At 42.2% G+C, this 13,993-nt stretch overlaps 1 protein-coding gene across 1 annotated transcript in view; it reads right to left on the bottom strand.

Annotated features, from left to right (window-relative positions):
* RNF32 (ring finger protein 32) overlaps positions 1-13,993 on the bottom strand; it is a 286,397-nt gene that overhangs the window by 228,684 nt on the left and 43,720 nt on the right. The window contains exons 2-3 of the mRNA XM_069209246.1: positions 12,476-12,592; positions 1,363-1,633 (exon numbers count right to left, since the gene is read on the bottom strand). Of these exons, the coding sequence (XP_069065347.1) occupies positions 1,363-1,633; positions 12,476-12,532 (328 nt within the window). The 5' untranslated portion in view covers positions 12,533-12,592. The remainder of the gene's footprint in view (positions 1-1,362; positions 1,634-12,475; positions 12,593-13,993) is intronic.

Raw genomic sequence — 13,993 nt, 5'->3', positions numbered from 1 at the left:
ATTTTAGCATATACTTGACGTATCTCTCGATTCACTCACAGAATGTATAATTTGTATGGGTGTCAAAAGTTCCATAAACTGTTCTTTACAAATAAAACACACAAAGTGCAAACACTCTACTCTGGCTAGTCATCCTCAGAATAGAAAATAAGAATTAGCAAAGTTAGCTTAGAAACTCAGGCATTCACAGGGTGCACTTGCACAAGAGTGTGTTTGCATGTTGTAATTACAACATAAAAGTCTATATGCTTTGCCACTGTTTGTTTTCTTTAATTATCAAGATATGAAGGTCCTCCGCTGTAAGAGCAAGAGATATTGCAAAAATAAGTCCCGGCAAAAGCATTACAAATGTGCTCCATAATGAAAAAAAAAAGATAAAAAAGCATTGCTTTGGTGTTAAAATGCATATGCGAGATAAATGACTGAAAGAGACCAAAAGCATAATCAGTTCATTTTTTTAAATGGTCTGCTCATGCTTTGCAATGGGAACACTCACTAGGCTGGGGAATGATACATCAAGCAACCACATAAATAGCATGAGGTGGGAGATTTACACTCCTCTGGACTGAACTTAAGTGAGACTGACATAGGGCCTGATTACAACTTTTGCGGAAGGGGTTAATCTGTCCCAAATGTGACGGATATCCCGCCCGCCGTATTAGGAGTCCATTATATCCTGTGGAACTCGTAATACGGTGGGCGGGATATCCGTCACATTTGGGACGGATTAACCCCCTCCGTCAAAGTTGTAATCTGGCCCATAGTCTTAAAGTAATGTAAAGTAAAGTGAGTTAACCCAAAAAAGTCGATGTTTAAAGACTGTTGACCCAAAGCCCACTTTATGAATATGATGAACTATAGGTCATGCAGACAGCCACACTGTCAGCCCAAATCTGAAAAAAGTACTAACAACGTGGAGTGCGGCCTGAACAAGCTCCTCCCTTCAGGTAACTGTTCTTGCCTAATGTTCAAAATTAAAATTTGAAACTCTGTGGGTGTTCTTGTTCAAGTTCAAAGACCTGTCTGTTTGTGAAGCATATAAACAGATTTGATGGTACAGTGGGAGTATTTTAGTCTGCTGCCGAGTGTTATCTCGATTGTTAACCCTCAATAACGATGACGAGGATCTTTAACAACTGGTATAGCCCGAGGAACAAGTAATATAATATAACATTCCACCAACAGAAAGACAAGCATTAGAATCCTGTGGCAGACGGCCTATATACCAGTCATTATTAACCCCGAGCCAATTCATTTACTTCAATTGAGCTCCCAACATTCCAATGTTGCAATAAGAATTTTTATTAAATTTGTTAAGGGTAATGGAGTAACAAGAAATATGTAGAAAACGTTATACTATACCTAATGTTAATGGTGGGGGACAAGCATCAAGCACATATTCCTTTTCTGCAGCTTCCTTTTTCTTGCGGTTTACACAAGGCTTCTTTAGACCGGTATCTACTACTGCTGTCGCCAACTCTTTCTTTAAGGCTTTAGCAGAGTTGTTGTTGATTCTTCTATTCATGCCAAGCGGCCCAGCTAAGGACAAATTCTTTAGCTGAAGATTATGTAAAATGTGATCTTGCAAAGCGGCTGCAGTAAGCGATAAAGGTTCTTGTTTGCAGGGATATACCTGTATGGCACAAATGAGATTTCAAGTTGTTTATACAGTAAATAAATGTACTAAAACAATACCATGATATTTTTAGCGTCACTTTTGCATGATATTTTTGGAAAAGCATAAAAACATGCTCGAAATGACATAGATTACATAACCACAAAGTTGAAAGGGGAAATTATATATCCAAAAACTCAATATCACAATTTTCGTGGCTTTTAAACAATTAAACGTATAACCAAACGGCTAAATATACGAGTGCAACTATAGACCTTCAATAATAAACAGCACACGTATAACGCATTGCTTGGATGTTTTGTATAGTGACAAGGTTTCATTATGGACAGTTATTATACCCAGTGTCAATCAGTTGTATTCAACTCCATTAACAATAATATGGAGTTCGAAATCTGCTTGATCACTGCTCTTAAGTTACAGCAGTGAAATAAAGTGAATGTCACTGATAAGGCATTACTCCGTAATGTGCTAGATTTAAGGGTGTAGCCAAAGCGGGCAAGATGGTGGACATGTTGTAAAAACACTCTCAGATCTCCTCTGCAACTCATCGCCATCCTCCCACTGGGTGCCCAATGCCAGATCCTCACACCTATGCCTCAGAAGCCTCAGAGACAGTCAGGACCTGAGGGTGACTGGCAGCCTGGCCTACCGCTTGGGGCTCACTCAGTGGCTGTGGTGGGCCCTCGCTGCTGCACTGTTAGCAGCGTCATTGGGCTTGGACAATTGTGCCCCATGTGTGGTAAGTGACTTATTAGGATAAATCTGCGAGGTGGTGTGGGGACCCATGGCTCCACCCGTGAATCTGGAAGCGCCTGCTCAGCACAGTGTACCCCCCTTCCAGCCTGTACTTGAATGAGCTGGCTCCTGGGTACGTTGAGAGGAATGCAATGCAAATGCCCTGCCTGAGACTTCTTTGTAGCCTGAGTGGCGCTGTGGTCTGATTTTCCCTGACTCACCTGGGCCTGCTACTGGAGCCCCTGCTTCGGTGGGCCCCACCTGGCGCTCTCAATGGAGGAAGCAGCTAGCAAAGCCACTATCAGGAGAGTGGCCAAAACATATCTCAAACACACCAACCAAGATAAACTTGCCCGCGTGGCAAAGCTTGAATCTCACATACTAGATCTAGAGACTAAAACCGCCACAGCCACATCTGAAACACTGCGCCTGCAATTTGAGCTTGACAGAATATCCCTATGACAACATGCTTTCCTTGAAGCTTGCCAGTGTTGTAGAGAACCTGTCCGGAGTGTATATGAACACAGGGACAAGAGCACTACACATTTCTACTGGCTTGCCACCAGGGACCACAGCTCTAGAGTAATCCCCTCCATCACGGACCCGTCAGGAGTCCCCTACACATGTCATCCTCAATAGCAGAGCATTTGTCGTTTGTATAAGCGGCTTTATGCCCACCAACCATGACCTGCTAGAGAGATCACTCATCCCCTGCTTGCCAACATCCCACTCCATTGCCTTACACAGTTCCAACAAGAGGAACTAGAGTCTTACAGATGATGATATATGCACAGCTCTACATGCAATGACCACAATGAAAACTCCTGGCCCAGATGGATTGCCTCTCGAATATTACTGCAAATTCCAAGATGCCCTTTTCCCTACTTGCTCAAACTCTACACTGAAGCGGCCCAAATTGGTTCCTTTCCCCCTGACCTAGATGTGGCCACCATAGTGGTCCTCCCTATACTGGGCCATTCCCATGAATACTGTGTGTCATATCGTCTCATCTCTTTGATTAACACAGAGATCAAAATCAAAGCCCTAACAAACTGACTCCATTATGTCCTGGGCTCCTTCATACATGTAGATGTAGAAGTAGATGTGGCTTCATGCGTAAACGCACCACTCAGCACTACATCAGACAAGTCCACTTGGCACTGGCCCACGCCGAGGAAATACCCGACTCCAGGGCGCTTCTACTTGTAGATTTTCAAAATGCTTTCGATTTAGCTGACCTGGGCTACTTAGACCTAGTCCTCGAATGTCTGAGCTTTGGTCTTAATTTTTGGAAACATGTCAAACTCCTTTATAATGTGCCAGCAGTGCATCTTTCCTATTAGACACAGCACCAGGCAGGGATTCTCCCTCTCCTCACTGTTCTTCGCTCCGGCCACTGAACCCCTGGCTAGAATCGTCCGGTGCAATGCCCAAGTGCGGAGATGGAGTGGGATGAGATGCTTGAAGACAGGATCACATTATATGTGGATGAAGTTCATCTCTTCCTTATAGACCCTCACAGTCTGGTCCCAGTATCCTAGACATTCCTAGGTGTTTGAGGAGGTCTCAGGCCTCCGTATGAACTGAAACTGTCATTACTAGTCACCTTACATGGTGATCACGCCATACTGTCTTGGCAATCGAACATCCTGGTCCGCAGTCTCAGCTTTAAATATTTGGGCATCCACATAGACACATTACCAGAACCTGCACGCAGCCTCAACTTCTCTGGTATCTGCCACTGGAACCTGCCTACACACTTGAACAAGCTGCCCTTAACCCCACTGGGGACAAATTGCATTCATTAAACTGATGATACTCCAGAGATTCTTAAATGTGCAGCAAAACTTCCCACTTTACCGCCCCTCTTTGCCTTTGCTAAATGCCATAGGTCGGTCTACTATGGGGGTGAGGGGCGGTAGATATTAGGCTATACTATTTGGCAACCTAAATCACTGCTATTAAAGACTGGCTGACTGGGGGCTGGAGAGACATGCATATCAATTTAAGCTTGCTCATCTAGGCCTCAACAACATCATGCACATCCTGTATGGCTGCCCTATCCCCTCCAGTACTGCAGATGTAACTAAGACGATCTTTCTTGTTTAGCGAGCAGCTAACAGATTACCAGGATGGGATAAACGCTCAATCCAACAGACCTCCCTCTGGAGAGACTGTTGGCTCAGCTATGCGAAGCAACTAGAAGGTTTCAGAGGACGGGACTTGATCAGGGTGACCACACTGGGAGATGTCTGGAGCGGGTCCCATATGCGCTCATTCCAAGACCTACAGGCTACTTTCCATCTCTCACACACTCAATTACACAAATACCTGCAAAGGCACACCCTTGTGAAACACTGTGGAGCTCACAGACTTGCTCTAATTCAGTCCAATGGAGGCAAATTTAATGCTGGGATGCCTGGGCCATGGGGATATCTCTCTGATTTAGCACTCCTTGGTCTGCAATGCCCCAGATGTACTCGCAACACTTCAACACAAATGGGAGCAGTGGGTGGAGAGTCTAGATGACACCAAATGGCAGGAAGCATGTATGCACCCCCCCCTTGTGAAATTGCTATCCCTACACACCTGGGCATGATGCAACTACACTAACTGCACATGATATACTTCACGCCCCAGAGGTTTTGGCATGTGGGACTGCAGCCCAAACCTCGCTGCCCCTGCGGTTCCCTTCAAAACGCTGATTTCTTCCATATAGCGTGGCAGTGCTTCTCTGTGGTCCACCATAGGCAGCTGATTGCCTGATATCTCTTTCGAGTACTAGGCAGGTCGATTGAACTGACTCTCAAAATTGCCCTGTTGGACCTCCCAGATGAGGTGGGGGGTGGGGGGAGCAGGAGGGGGACATATACTCCTAGGCGTAGCTACAATGGTAGCCATGAGAGACATGGTGTGCAAATGGAACCGCCAACAACCCCCAACACTACCAGAGTGAAGGGCGGGCATGGGCTGGTGTGCCAAGCAGGGTATGATCCGGGTGTGGGGAAGCGATGTGAAAGTTTGTTTTTTGGCACTATTGAACTCATTGCACTGTTACACTTACATCTAAAATCAATTTTAAAAAATGTGCTAGCTTTCATCGCCTTAACAGGTTAACTAGAGCCCCAAATGAATAGGTGGAATGCTGGATGAAAGTTTTCTCTCTTCTTGCCTTCCCTTCCTCACTGGGGTCTCCACCAATCAGGGGAAGGTGGGGATTCAGGTGTCATCCATGTTGTCACTGTCTTCCCTATCAGTCATAGGTGAAACCGAAATTCCATTCCATGATGATAGTATGGAAAGGATGGCACTTGAATTGGGCAGGGATGTTAGGGAAAGATGAGGTGAAGGAGTGTGGCAGAAGGCTAGATAATTTTAAAAAGATTAAGGTGGTAAAGAGGAGAGTTTAATCCAGGGGCGGTGGGGGAGGGGGCAGCACACTACCTATTTTTTCTTGGCATGACATGAACAAAACAATTGATGGGTAGCTGTTAAAAAGTGGTGTTTTCCACATCGGGCAACAAATGACATCAAAGACATCCTAGAGCATCCCTTTATCTATGAGGTCAACCTGAACACCCTGGTAGACAACAACCCCTTCAGTGACAGCTACCTGTCTGCAATTCTAAATATACTGAATATATATTACATGGAAGGTCTACCATAATTATTAAAAACATAATTTCCTAGTTATAGAAGTCATAACCACGAAGCAACAATAAAAAAAAATATACATTATCCCTATACTGTCATAAATTATTGCAGTTGAGTGAAAAGGCCTCATGACAGTCAAGACAGAGGGTGATAAGTAGTACTACCAGGCATTTGAAGATTATAAAGATAGTTAGGATTTACTTTTCATATTCTTTTCATGTCAATTTTCTTTCTCAGGCAAGTTCACAGAAGTTAATAAGCAAACAATTAGTTTGCTAAGTTAATTTATTACACAGCTAGAAATTCGGGACAGGTTAGAAGGTAACTGCATTATCTGCAGCATGCAGTACATAAAACAAATACTGACTAAGCCACTAGTGTTGTCTTTGAAAAATTCATCTGTCATACTCTGGTAGTCAACTGGCCCCAGATGAGGTGTGGATTTCAAAGTGCTGCCATTCAGGATCATTCTGCTGCATATCCTCGACTTGTGAAGGAGGAAATGGCCATAGAAGACACTTTTGGGGCCTTCACTTGTGGGAAGCCTGTAGAGTAGCCACATGGCCTGAAAGGTGAGGCACGGGAGAGGTGCCATTGACATGAACACATGCAGCCCTACTGAGGTCCTGCTCCTTTGATGTGCACTTAAAAGTGAACTTGCTCTTACTGCCTTTAGTGAAAGAACCAAACTTTGTAGCACAGAGGGCAACTGCACCAACCGCTTGAGCTGGATTGCTCAAGGCTGGCTTGAATTTAGTGAACTATTTCCCCTGCTTTGGAGAAGAGTGTGGTACGGCCTTGGTTGCCTAAACGGCTAAACCCCTCAATATAACACCTATGCACTACTCTCTACACTTTTACCCCTGCTCAAGCAGGGGTCCACAACATGGAGATCGTGAGATGCTGTAATCAATTATCATTTGCCCAGAAGAAGCAGTGACTACTTTTACTCGAGGGGAGAGGAACCTTATCATTGGCTACAAGATGCTGAACCTCCAAACCCTTGTAAAGAGGGCACTGTCTGATTCTTTCTGTGGTGTTTGCAAATGAAATGGCTCAAGACAGACAGGACAAAATCTTGAAGGCAGTCTAGGATTTGAGATCATATTTGGAAAGCAACATGGACGCCATGGCAGTGGATGTGAAGTTACTCTGTCCTCATTTACAAGAGATTTTAAATAGGGTGCCAGGCATAGAGACACCCCTGGCGTCCTGAAAATCCAGTGTCTTGGAATTGTAGATACAGATGTCAGATATATGAGCCACAATAAGGTTCTTGCAACATCAAGGTGGTTTGTGAACTCAAAAAGCAGAAGGTACCAACCCTGAACTTTCTTTAAAGTCGCCCAGCATAAGATGCTGGAAACGCTGCCTCCTCCTAGTCCCACCATATAGACTTTTCACAGCCACACTCATGGCCTATGTTTTTCAAGACCATATCCTCCAGAGGACACAGGAGAGGAATCAACTTCATATGAACGATGGGTTGGAATGCTACCCAGAGCTATTGCCAGTGGTTAGACAAATTGTAAGCATTCCTCCCATCACCTCTTATATGTATGATATTCCATGACTATATTCCGGTTGTGCAAAAACAGAGACATTCCTTCACGGAGATCAAGAAGGGGCAACTATGATATATGCTATTAATTCTAACAAAATGAAAAGTACTGGCAGAGGGCAAGAGACATTTTTTCACAAAGGTGTTGTGGAGTGGAGATTGATGGAGAAAAGGGACTCTACTAATAGCAAAACAAACCACTTTTGCCTGCAAAGTAATTGAAAGACTAGGACTGTTGGAAAACAGTGTAGTGAAAATAAGTATGTTTGACCATTGACTTTGTGTTTCACCACTGTACATATTAGTTGTTCAATGTTCACCAGTTGCAGATTACATTTTGTATTCAGTTTAGCTGCCTGTTGGCTTTATCGTGGCGTTAGACATTACATTTTGTATTCAGTTTAGCTGCCTATTGGCTTTATCGTGGTATTAGACATTGCAGTTGAGACATTGCAGATGAGCTGTGTTTTTCCACATGGTAAACTAAGCTTGTGTTTTTCGTATTTTCTCTTACCAAACATGATAGCATGATAAGGAAGCACATATTTTGTGTTTTTCTTTAGTGCAGAAAACAGTTTGCCCTTGAAAGGCGTGTCTCGGAACGATGGCCAGCTTTCGACACATTCCTGCCAAGGTTTACCTAAACAAGCCAGCATTTTTTAAATAATTCACATCTGAGCCTTTCAGAAGGCTTTTTCCCATGATTATGTAATCTATAAAAGGTGTCCCCGGGCAGCATCGATGGGAATTTTCCGAGACTTCAGTCAGGATTGGACGTCAAATGCCTGACACAGACACTTGTCCCGTGAGGGTGGAAAACTCTTTCTCGCAGTTGAACAGGGGTCATCAACTTGCTGGCATGAGAAAGATGAAGGGCATTGGCAGGCTCTACGGTGATGAATTTTGACTTTGTTCTTTGCTTTGCAATTAAGCTATAATATAATCACATATATTTGCTGTGTACATTGCAGTTGAGAATCACTTTGATATATTTTCCTTTCATTGCTGTGACTATTTCTAAACGTGTGCCTCCGACCTACTAATCTCCTTTCTCAGGAACCTTGTGGTGAAGTAATAATAAATGTCTTCTTTAAACTAAGAAGTACATTCCAGAGATTTTTGTCAGCTTGGTCATTAGTGAAAGCAAAACAAACGGCTCAGGAGATTTAGATCTCCTTGATGACACAAACATCTAAGTAATCGGTAGAAGCCATCACTAGCGTGGATGCAGTGTGACAAATAGAGGTGGTGTTCCTTGCTTCGGCCACCAATGGACGGTGAGATCTGATGACAGAGGCTTCAGACCCACCTATTACCCAAATTAATGTAGCTGAGAACATTTGAGCTTAATTTCACCTCAGGGTTTGTCCTGAGCTTTCTGTATACTAGTTAAGTAGTCTACACACTTCTGTTCAAGGATCATGGGCGATGATCAGTTGATGACTTTGCCTTCCCCCTGTGGTTTCACCATCCTTCTGTGGCTATTCAAGTTACTTAGTTATGTGGCAAATGTTACAGAGACAAACACTTACTGTATTGTGGAAATGGACAGTTGAAAACCTGGAAGTGAAGTTGGAATGTGAGTTGGTGTGGGGGATTGACTGGTTATGATGGTAATGAAGCATCAGAATTGAAGCTGGATGTGCTATTGTCCTGTGGCAATGGACTGTATTGTTGTGATTCAAACTATGATTCTGTGATGGCTGGACTTAGGCTGCACGCAGAAGGTAAGGGTCTCAGGAAAATCCTCAAAAATAATGTTTATGGCTTGGTTAACAAGATAGAGAGGGCTAGCGTCCCAACTTTTGCAGAGCAGAGTCCGAACTTGGTGCTCTTAAAGGAGACACATGTTAAGGATGAATTGATGATTCATTTAACCCGGTAAGTACAAAATGCTTGCATAGTCTGGATTTCCAAGGAGCTCACAGGGAGTGGCAATCCTGGCTAAGAGGACAGTCACATTTACAGTGGCAAGGATGTGGTCTGGACTGATTTAGGTTTTTCATGGATCAGCGGGATATGGGGAATGGATGAATACATGGTCTGTAGCATTTATCCCTCTCTGAGACTACAGAGAAAAGGCATGGACAGACCATGTCCTTTTTTGATAAAAGCCCTTACCTCGACAAACGTCCTTGGTGATTACTTTAATGATATGTTAGAGACTTCCAAGTCTGAGGGGAATGTAGCCATGATGGTCAATTTCATATGAAGCCCAAAACCCATGAGACAGAAAGTACAACACCTAGGTTGGACTAAACAAGTAGCCTCTAACACTGGAAGAGGTGGCTGAAACCATTAAAATGATTTGGCGTGGGAAGGTATCAGGACCAACTGTATTCTGGTTGTGATATACAAGTCTACGGCTAATCCACCCGGAATGCATCCAATCTCATCCGAGATATACAAGAGACTGTCCAAGTGGGTACAGGTATGCTTAGCATGTAACAGAAGAGGGTTGGTAGTTTGTCTGGTGATCTTAAACATGCAACAAAAACTGTAAAATACACAAGCATGGGAAGCCAGTCATTGGCAATTCATCTTGATGCCCGAGTTCCCTCCTGAATACGAAAACAAAACGTAAAGACATTGGCAAAAAGACTTCTGGTGGTCATTATGTCACTCACAGAGCCAGGTCTTATGACATGGTAACCTATCAAGCTAAACATATGTAGGCTCATGAACTGCTAGGTTAAGACAATAGGTTTATGGGATTCTTTTTCTCGACCCATAAAAGCATTTGCATCAATTGCAAGCAATTTCCTTATTTTTGGTGCTGGAGTGCCTCTGACTTTGACTAGAATTTCAGGCATAGACTAGAAGGTTATACATGGAACCCTAAGTGGCAGTGAGGGTTAATGGTGCACTTTCTTCAATCTTTAAGCTGAGGAGGGAGGTTAGGCAGTGATGCTGCCTTTTTCTGCTTATTTTTGCATTGATCATTGAGCACCCACCAAGCTGGATCAAAATGGACCCTGTGGTGATGTGTTATTGGATAAATAAGATATTGTTATATGCAGATGATGTCCTTCTGTACCTGATGGACCACGTACAGACCTTTACTAGATTCATGCTTATACACCGGGAATTTGATAATTACTCTATGTATCAGATTAACAGGAGCAAGTCATCTTCAATTCAGAATCATCCTTAGGAATGTTGACCCCTACAGGGAATCCATGTCCAAAAGTGTGGATGAAGACAGGTATTGATATTGGGGGATGAAAGCACATGGGCTTACCTTTTTTCTTCATGAACAATCTCAAACGCAGTGTTTGCTGGCATCCAGGGAGATGTGCAACACTAGTGTATACTCCCTCTTCAGCACTGGAGTGAGCAGCCATATTTAAAATGATTTTGCTTACCAAGTTTCTCTATGGGATACAAAATAACCCTGTTTTGTCGTTAAAATATTGTTCTTTAAATTATAGACAATTTGAACCTTAATGTGGGACATTAAAGCCCCCGGATAACACTGCCCAACCTACAATGGTTTATGAGTGAAGTACATCACTCTCCAAAATGTGGGACTATTACTTGGCCTCCCAATTGATGATCTTCAATGATTTATCCTATGCACTGATCGAAGATACATCAATCAGATTTGACATGCTCACCATGGCCTGTAAGCAAAACTGTATTACTCCAGGCTACAGCAATTGTAGTTAAAGAAGGGAAAACTGTGACTGCTACTCATAGCATGGAACTAAGACTGAACAAGGAGGGCCCTCTTGTCAATTGGAAAGCATCGAAAGAAATGGTTCATAGTCAGTGAGACATTAGAGGCATGCCTTGGCTTGAGCACACGTAGGAAAGGATACTGTTAAATATTTTGTCCGTCTACAGTGTGAATATTCACTGAACTCCTGAGCAACCTACTGGAAGGACCGACTCAGGGACACTTTGGCTGTATTTGAAATCAACTGTACATGACATTAACTCCAAGAAGATCTCCTATTTTTTATGTTCACTACTAATAAGCATGATGTGTTAGTAAGACTTAGACAAAAAGTAGGAAAATGACTCCGGTGCTCTGGAAGATATACAATGGATGGCAGCACTCATGCACACACCAGAGTTGGGCATCAAGGCTAGACTCTGCCTTATTTAACTGAATATTTTACACATATCCTATTATATCAAGAGCAGACTCTTCAGAACGGTCCCAAGTGTTAGCCATGTAAAATTTTAGAGAGTACCCTCTAGCATACTTGAGGTCTAGGGTTTTGTAGACAAGTGAAGGAAGTGAACATTCAGTAGTGATTGAAGATGCTTAATCACTAATGTCACAATTCGTCATACATGGAATAGAGAATGGAGTAGACCTTTCCAGGTGTAAACTAACTCCCTACTACCTACATCTAATAACACCAAAAATGGGATAGTATTTCAAAGTTCAGGTTGGCTGGACTCTTAACAGGTGTTACATAAAGAGAGGATGTTCTTTCACATTTACTAAGGTTTGGGGATTACTGCAGAACGATTATGGTATGGAGGAGGAAAAGGGTACACTTGCCCCTGTGGAACTAACAGCGCGAGCCTGACCCTTATAAAAATGCGTTTTCTGATTGTGTTCCGTAAAATGAGTGAAAATAGTGAGCCATCGATAGGTGACCCTGAACTTAACTGCACCTGTGTTGACGATAGTTTGTTAATTGAATGCCACAGTGATTGTTGACTGTCAATCTAGCAGTTTTTAAAATTATACTAATATCTTTTGTGTTGGGAAAAACCTTTTAAAAAATGTTACAAAATGCAACACTAGACATTCGTAGCCATACAGAACTGCTAGACAGTGTCACCGTGCGCATTAGAGAAAACAAATTATTAACATTAAAAACTGTTTTAGGTACATGTTTAAATCCAAATAGAAGAACAATAATATGTACCTTGCTCAGGTGTTTGTGGTTAGAAACTGGCGGGCTTGAGTTTCTGCTCATCTTCATCTTTAGGTTATGCTCCACTCCGTAGGAAGCTCAGCCTCAATCATTCAAAATACTGCAATCCTAAAAAACAAACAACAAATTTATGTCCTACCATAATATGCCCTCTTTGTTTGCATAGCTGCACTAAAGTTTTACGCAAGGGTTTCACAAGAGTATTACTTCTGCACATGCTTTTTTAAAAAGCTATTTTTTTCTGTACTGGGAAAGCTCTAATTTGATCAAATCAACAATAGGATCTTGTTTTATATTTTTCATTGAATCTATTGGAGCAAGCGGTAAGCCACAAGTATTTCATCCACATACTCTCCCTCCACATCATCTCTCACGCTAGATACACTTCCAGGGCCTCTACCTCTCACATCAACAAAGTAGGAAGTGTCTGTCGCCCTAACATTTGAAACATAACAAAGTAACTTGAGTTGTCAATCCCTAAAGGCCTGGATATCCAAAATATATTTGGTGATTTCATATAATAATAAGTGTAGGAAACTAAAGTAGGAAGGTGAAACTACGTAGGGAGGGCAAAGTCATCAAGAGATCATCATCTATTCACTTAAAACATAGGGCGTAGACTTCTCATCTTGTATTTAGAGCCCAAGATAATACAAGGGGCAAGAAAGCTTGAATGATTGAATCAACAGTCATTTGGGTAAGGGGTGAAGGAACTTCCATCATACTAGCATATATTATAGCTGGCTTGTCTTCACCCCAGTGAAAAAGTATATCTGTTTTGCTACAGTAGAGTATAGTCAAATGCTCCAAGAATTAGAATTCAAGCAACATATAACACAGGAGATATGATTAGATGATATGCTTACATTTATTTGTCGGGTGGCAGTGGCATTCACTGAATCGGAGAACAAAAATTGTCCATTGTCTCGCCATTGTAAATTGGGAGACAGCATTGCTGAACAATGCCCTGAGCACCTAGGAAATTATGACATACATTATTTGCACAGGTATCAAGCAATTTCTTTGCTGAGAATTTATTTGACCGACTATGAAAATGCATACAACTAAATTTAAATTTTCACTGGCAGGTGGTGCAAAAACATCACCACTCTAATCGATCAGAGTAAACATGAGATTTGCACTGGCTAACTGGGAAAAAGTTTAATTTATAGATCACCGTTTTTTTATCAGCCAGTGTGAATGTCATGTTATTCTGGTTGTTGGGTGGCAATGTCAGATTAAATTTCTTGACACTGTGAAAAATTAGATATCTTATCTAGGCTTCTAACGTCTTAAACAAAGAAATTCTGAAATGCATTTGACTGATTACTGAAGATGTTCACAAAAACGAAATATATTCCATTTATATTTTCTATTTCACAATAAAGGTTTTTATTTTCATTTCAGACAGAAGAGGACATTATTAGAATACAAGACCTTAGCTCCACTTGTGAGGACACACAGAACAACTCCTTCTGCCAGGGCACAGGATGTGCTTTACAGTTCAAC

Source organism: Pleurodeles waltl, chromosome 10 (assembly GCF_031143425.1).
Source record: "Pleurodeles waltl isolate 20211129_DDA chromosome 10, aPleWal1.hap1.20221129, whole genome shotgun sequence".
NCBI lineage: Eukaryota > Metazoa > Chordata > Amphibia > Caudata > Salamandridae > Pleurodeles > Pleurodeles waltl.
The sequence above is the reverse complement of the archived record's forward strand: the minus strand, read 5'-3'. Positions and strand labels throughout refer to the sequence as shown.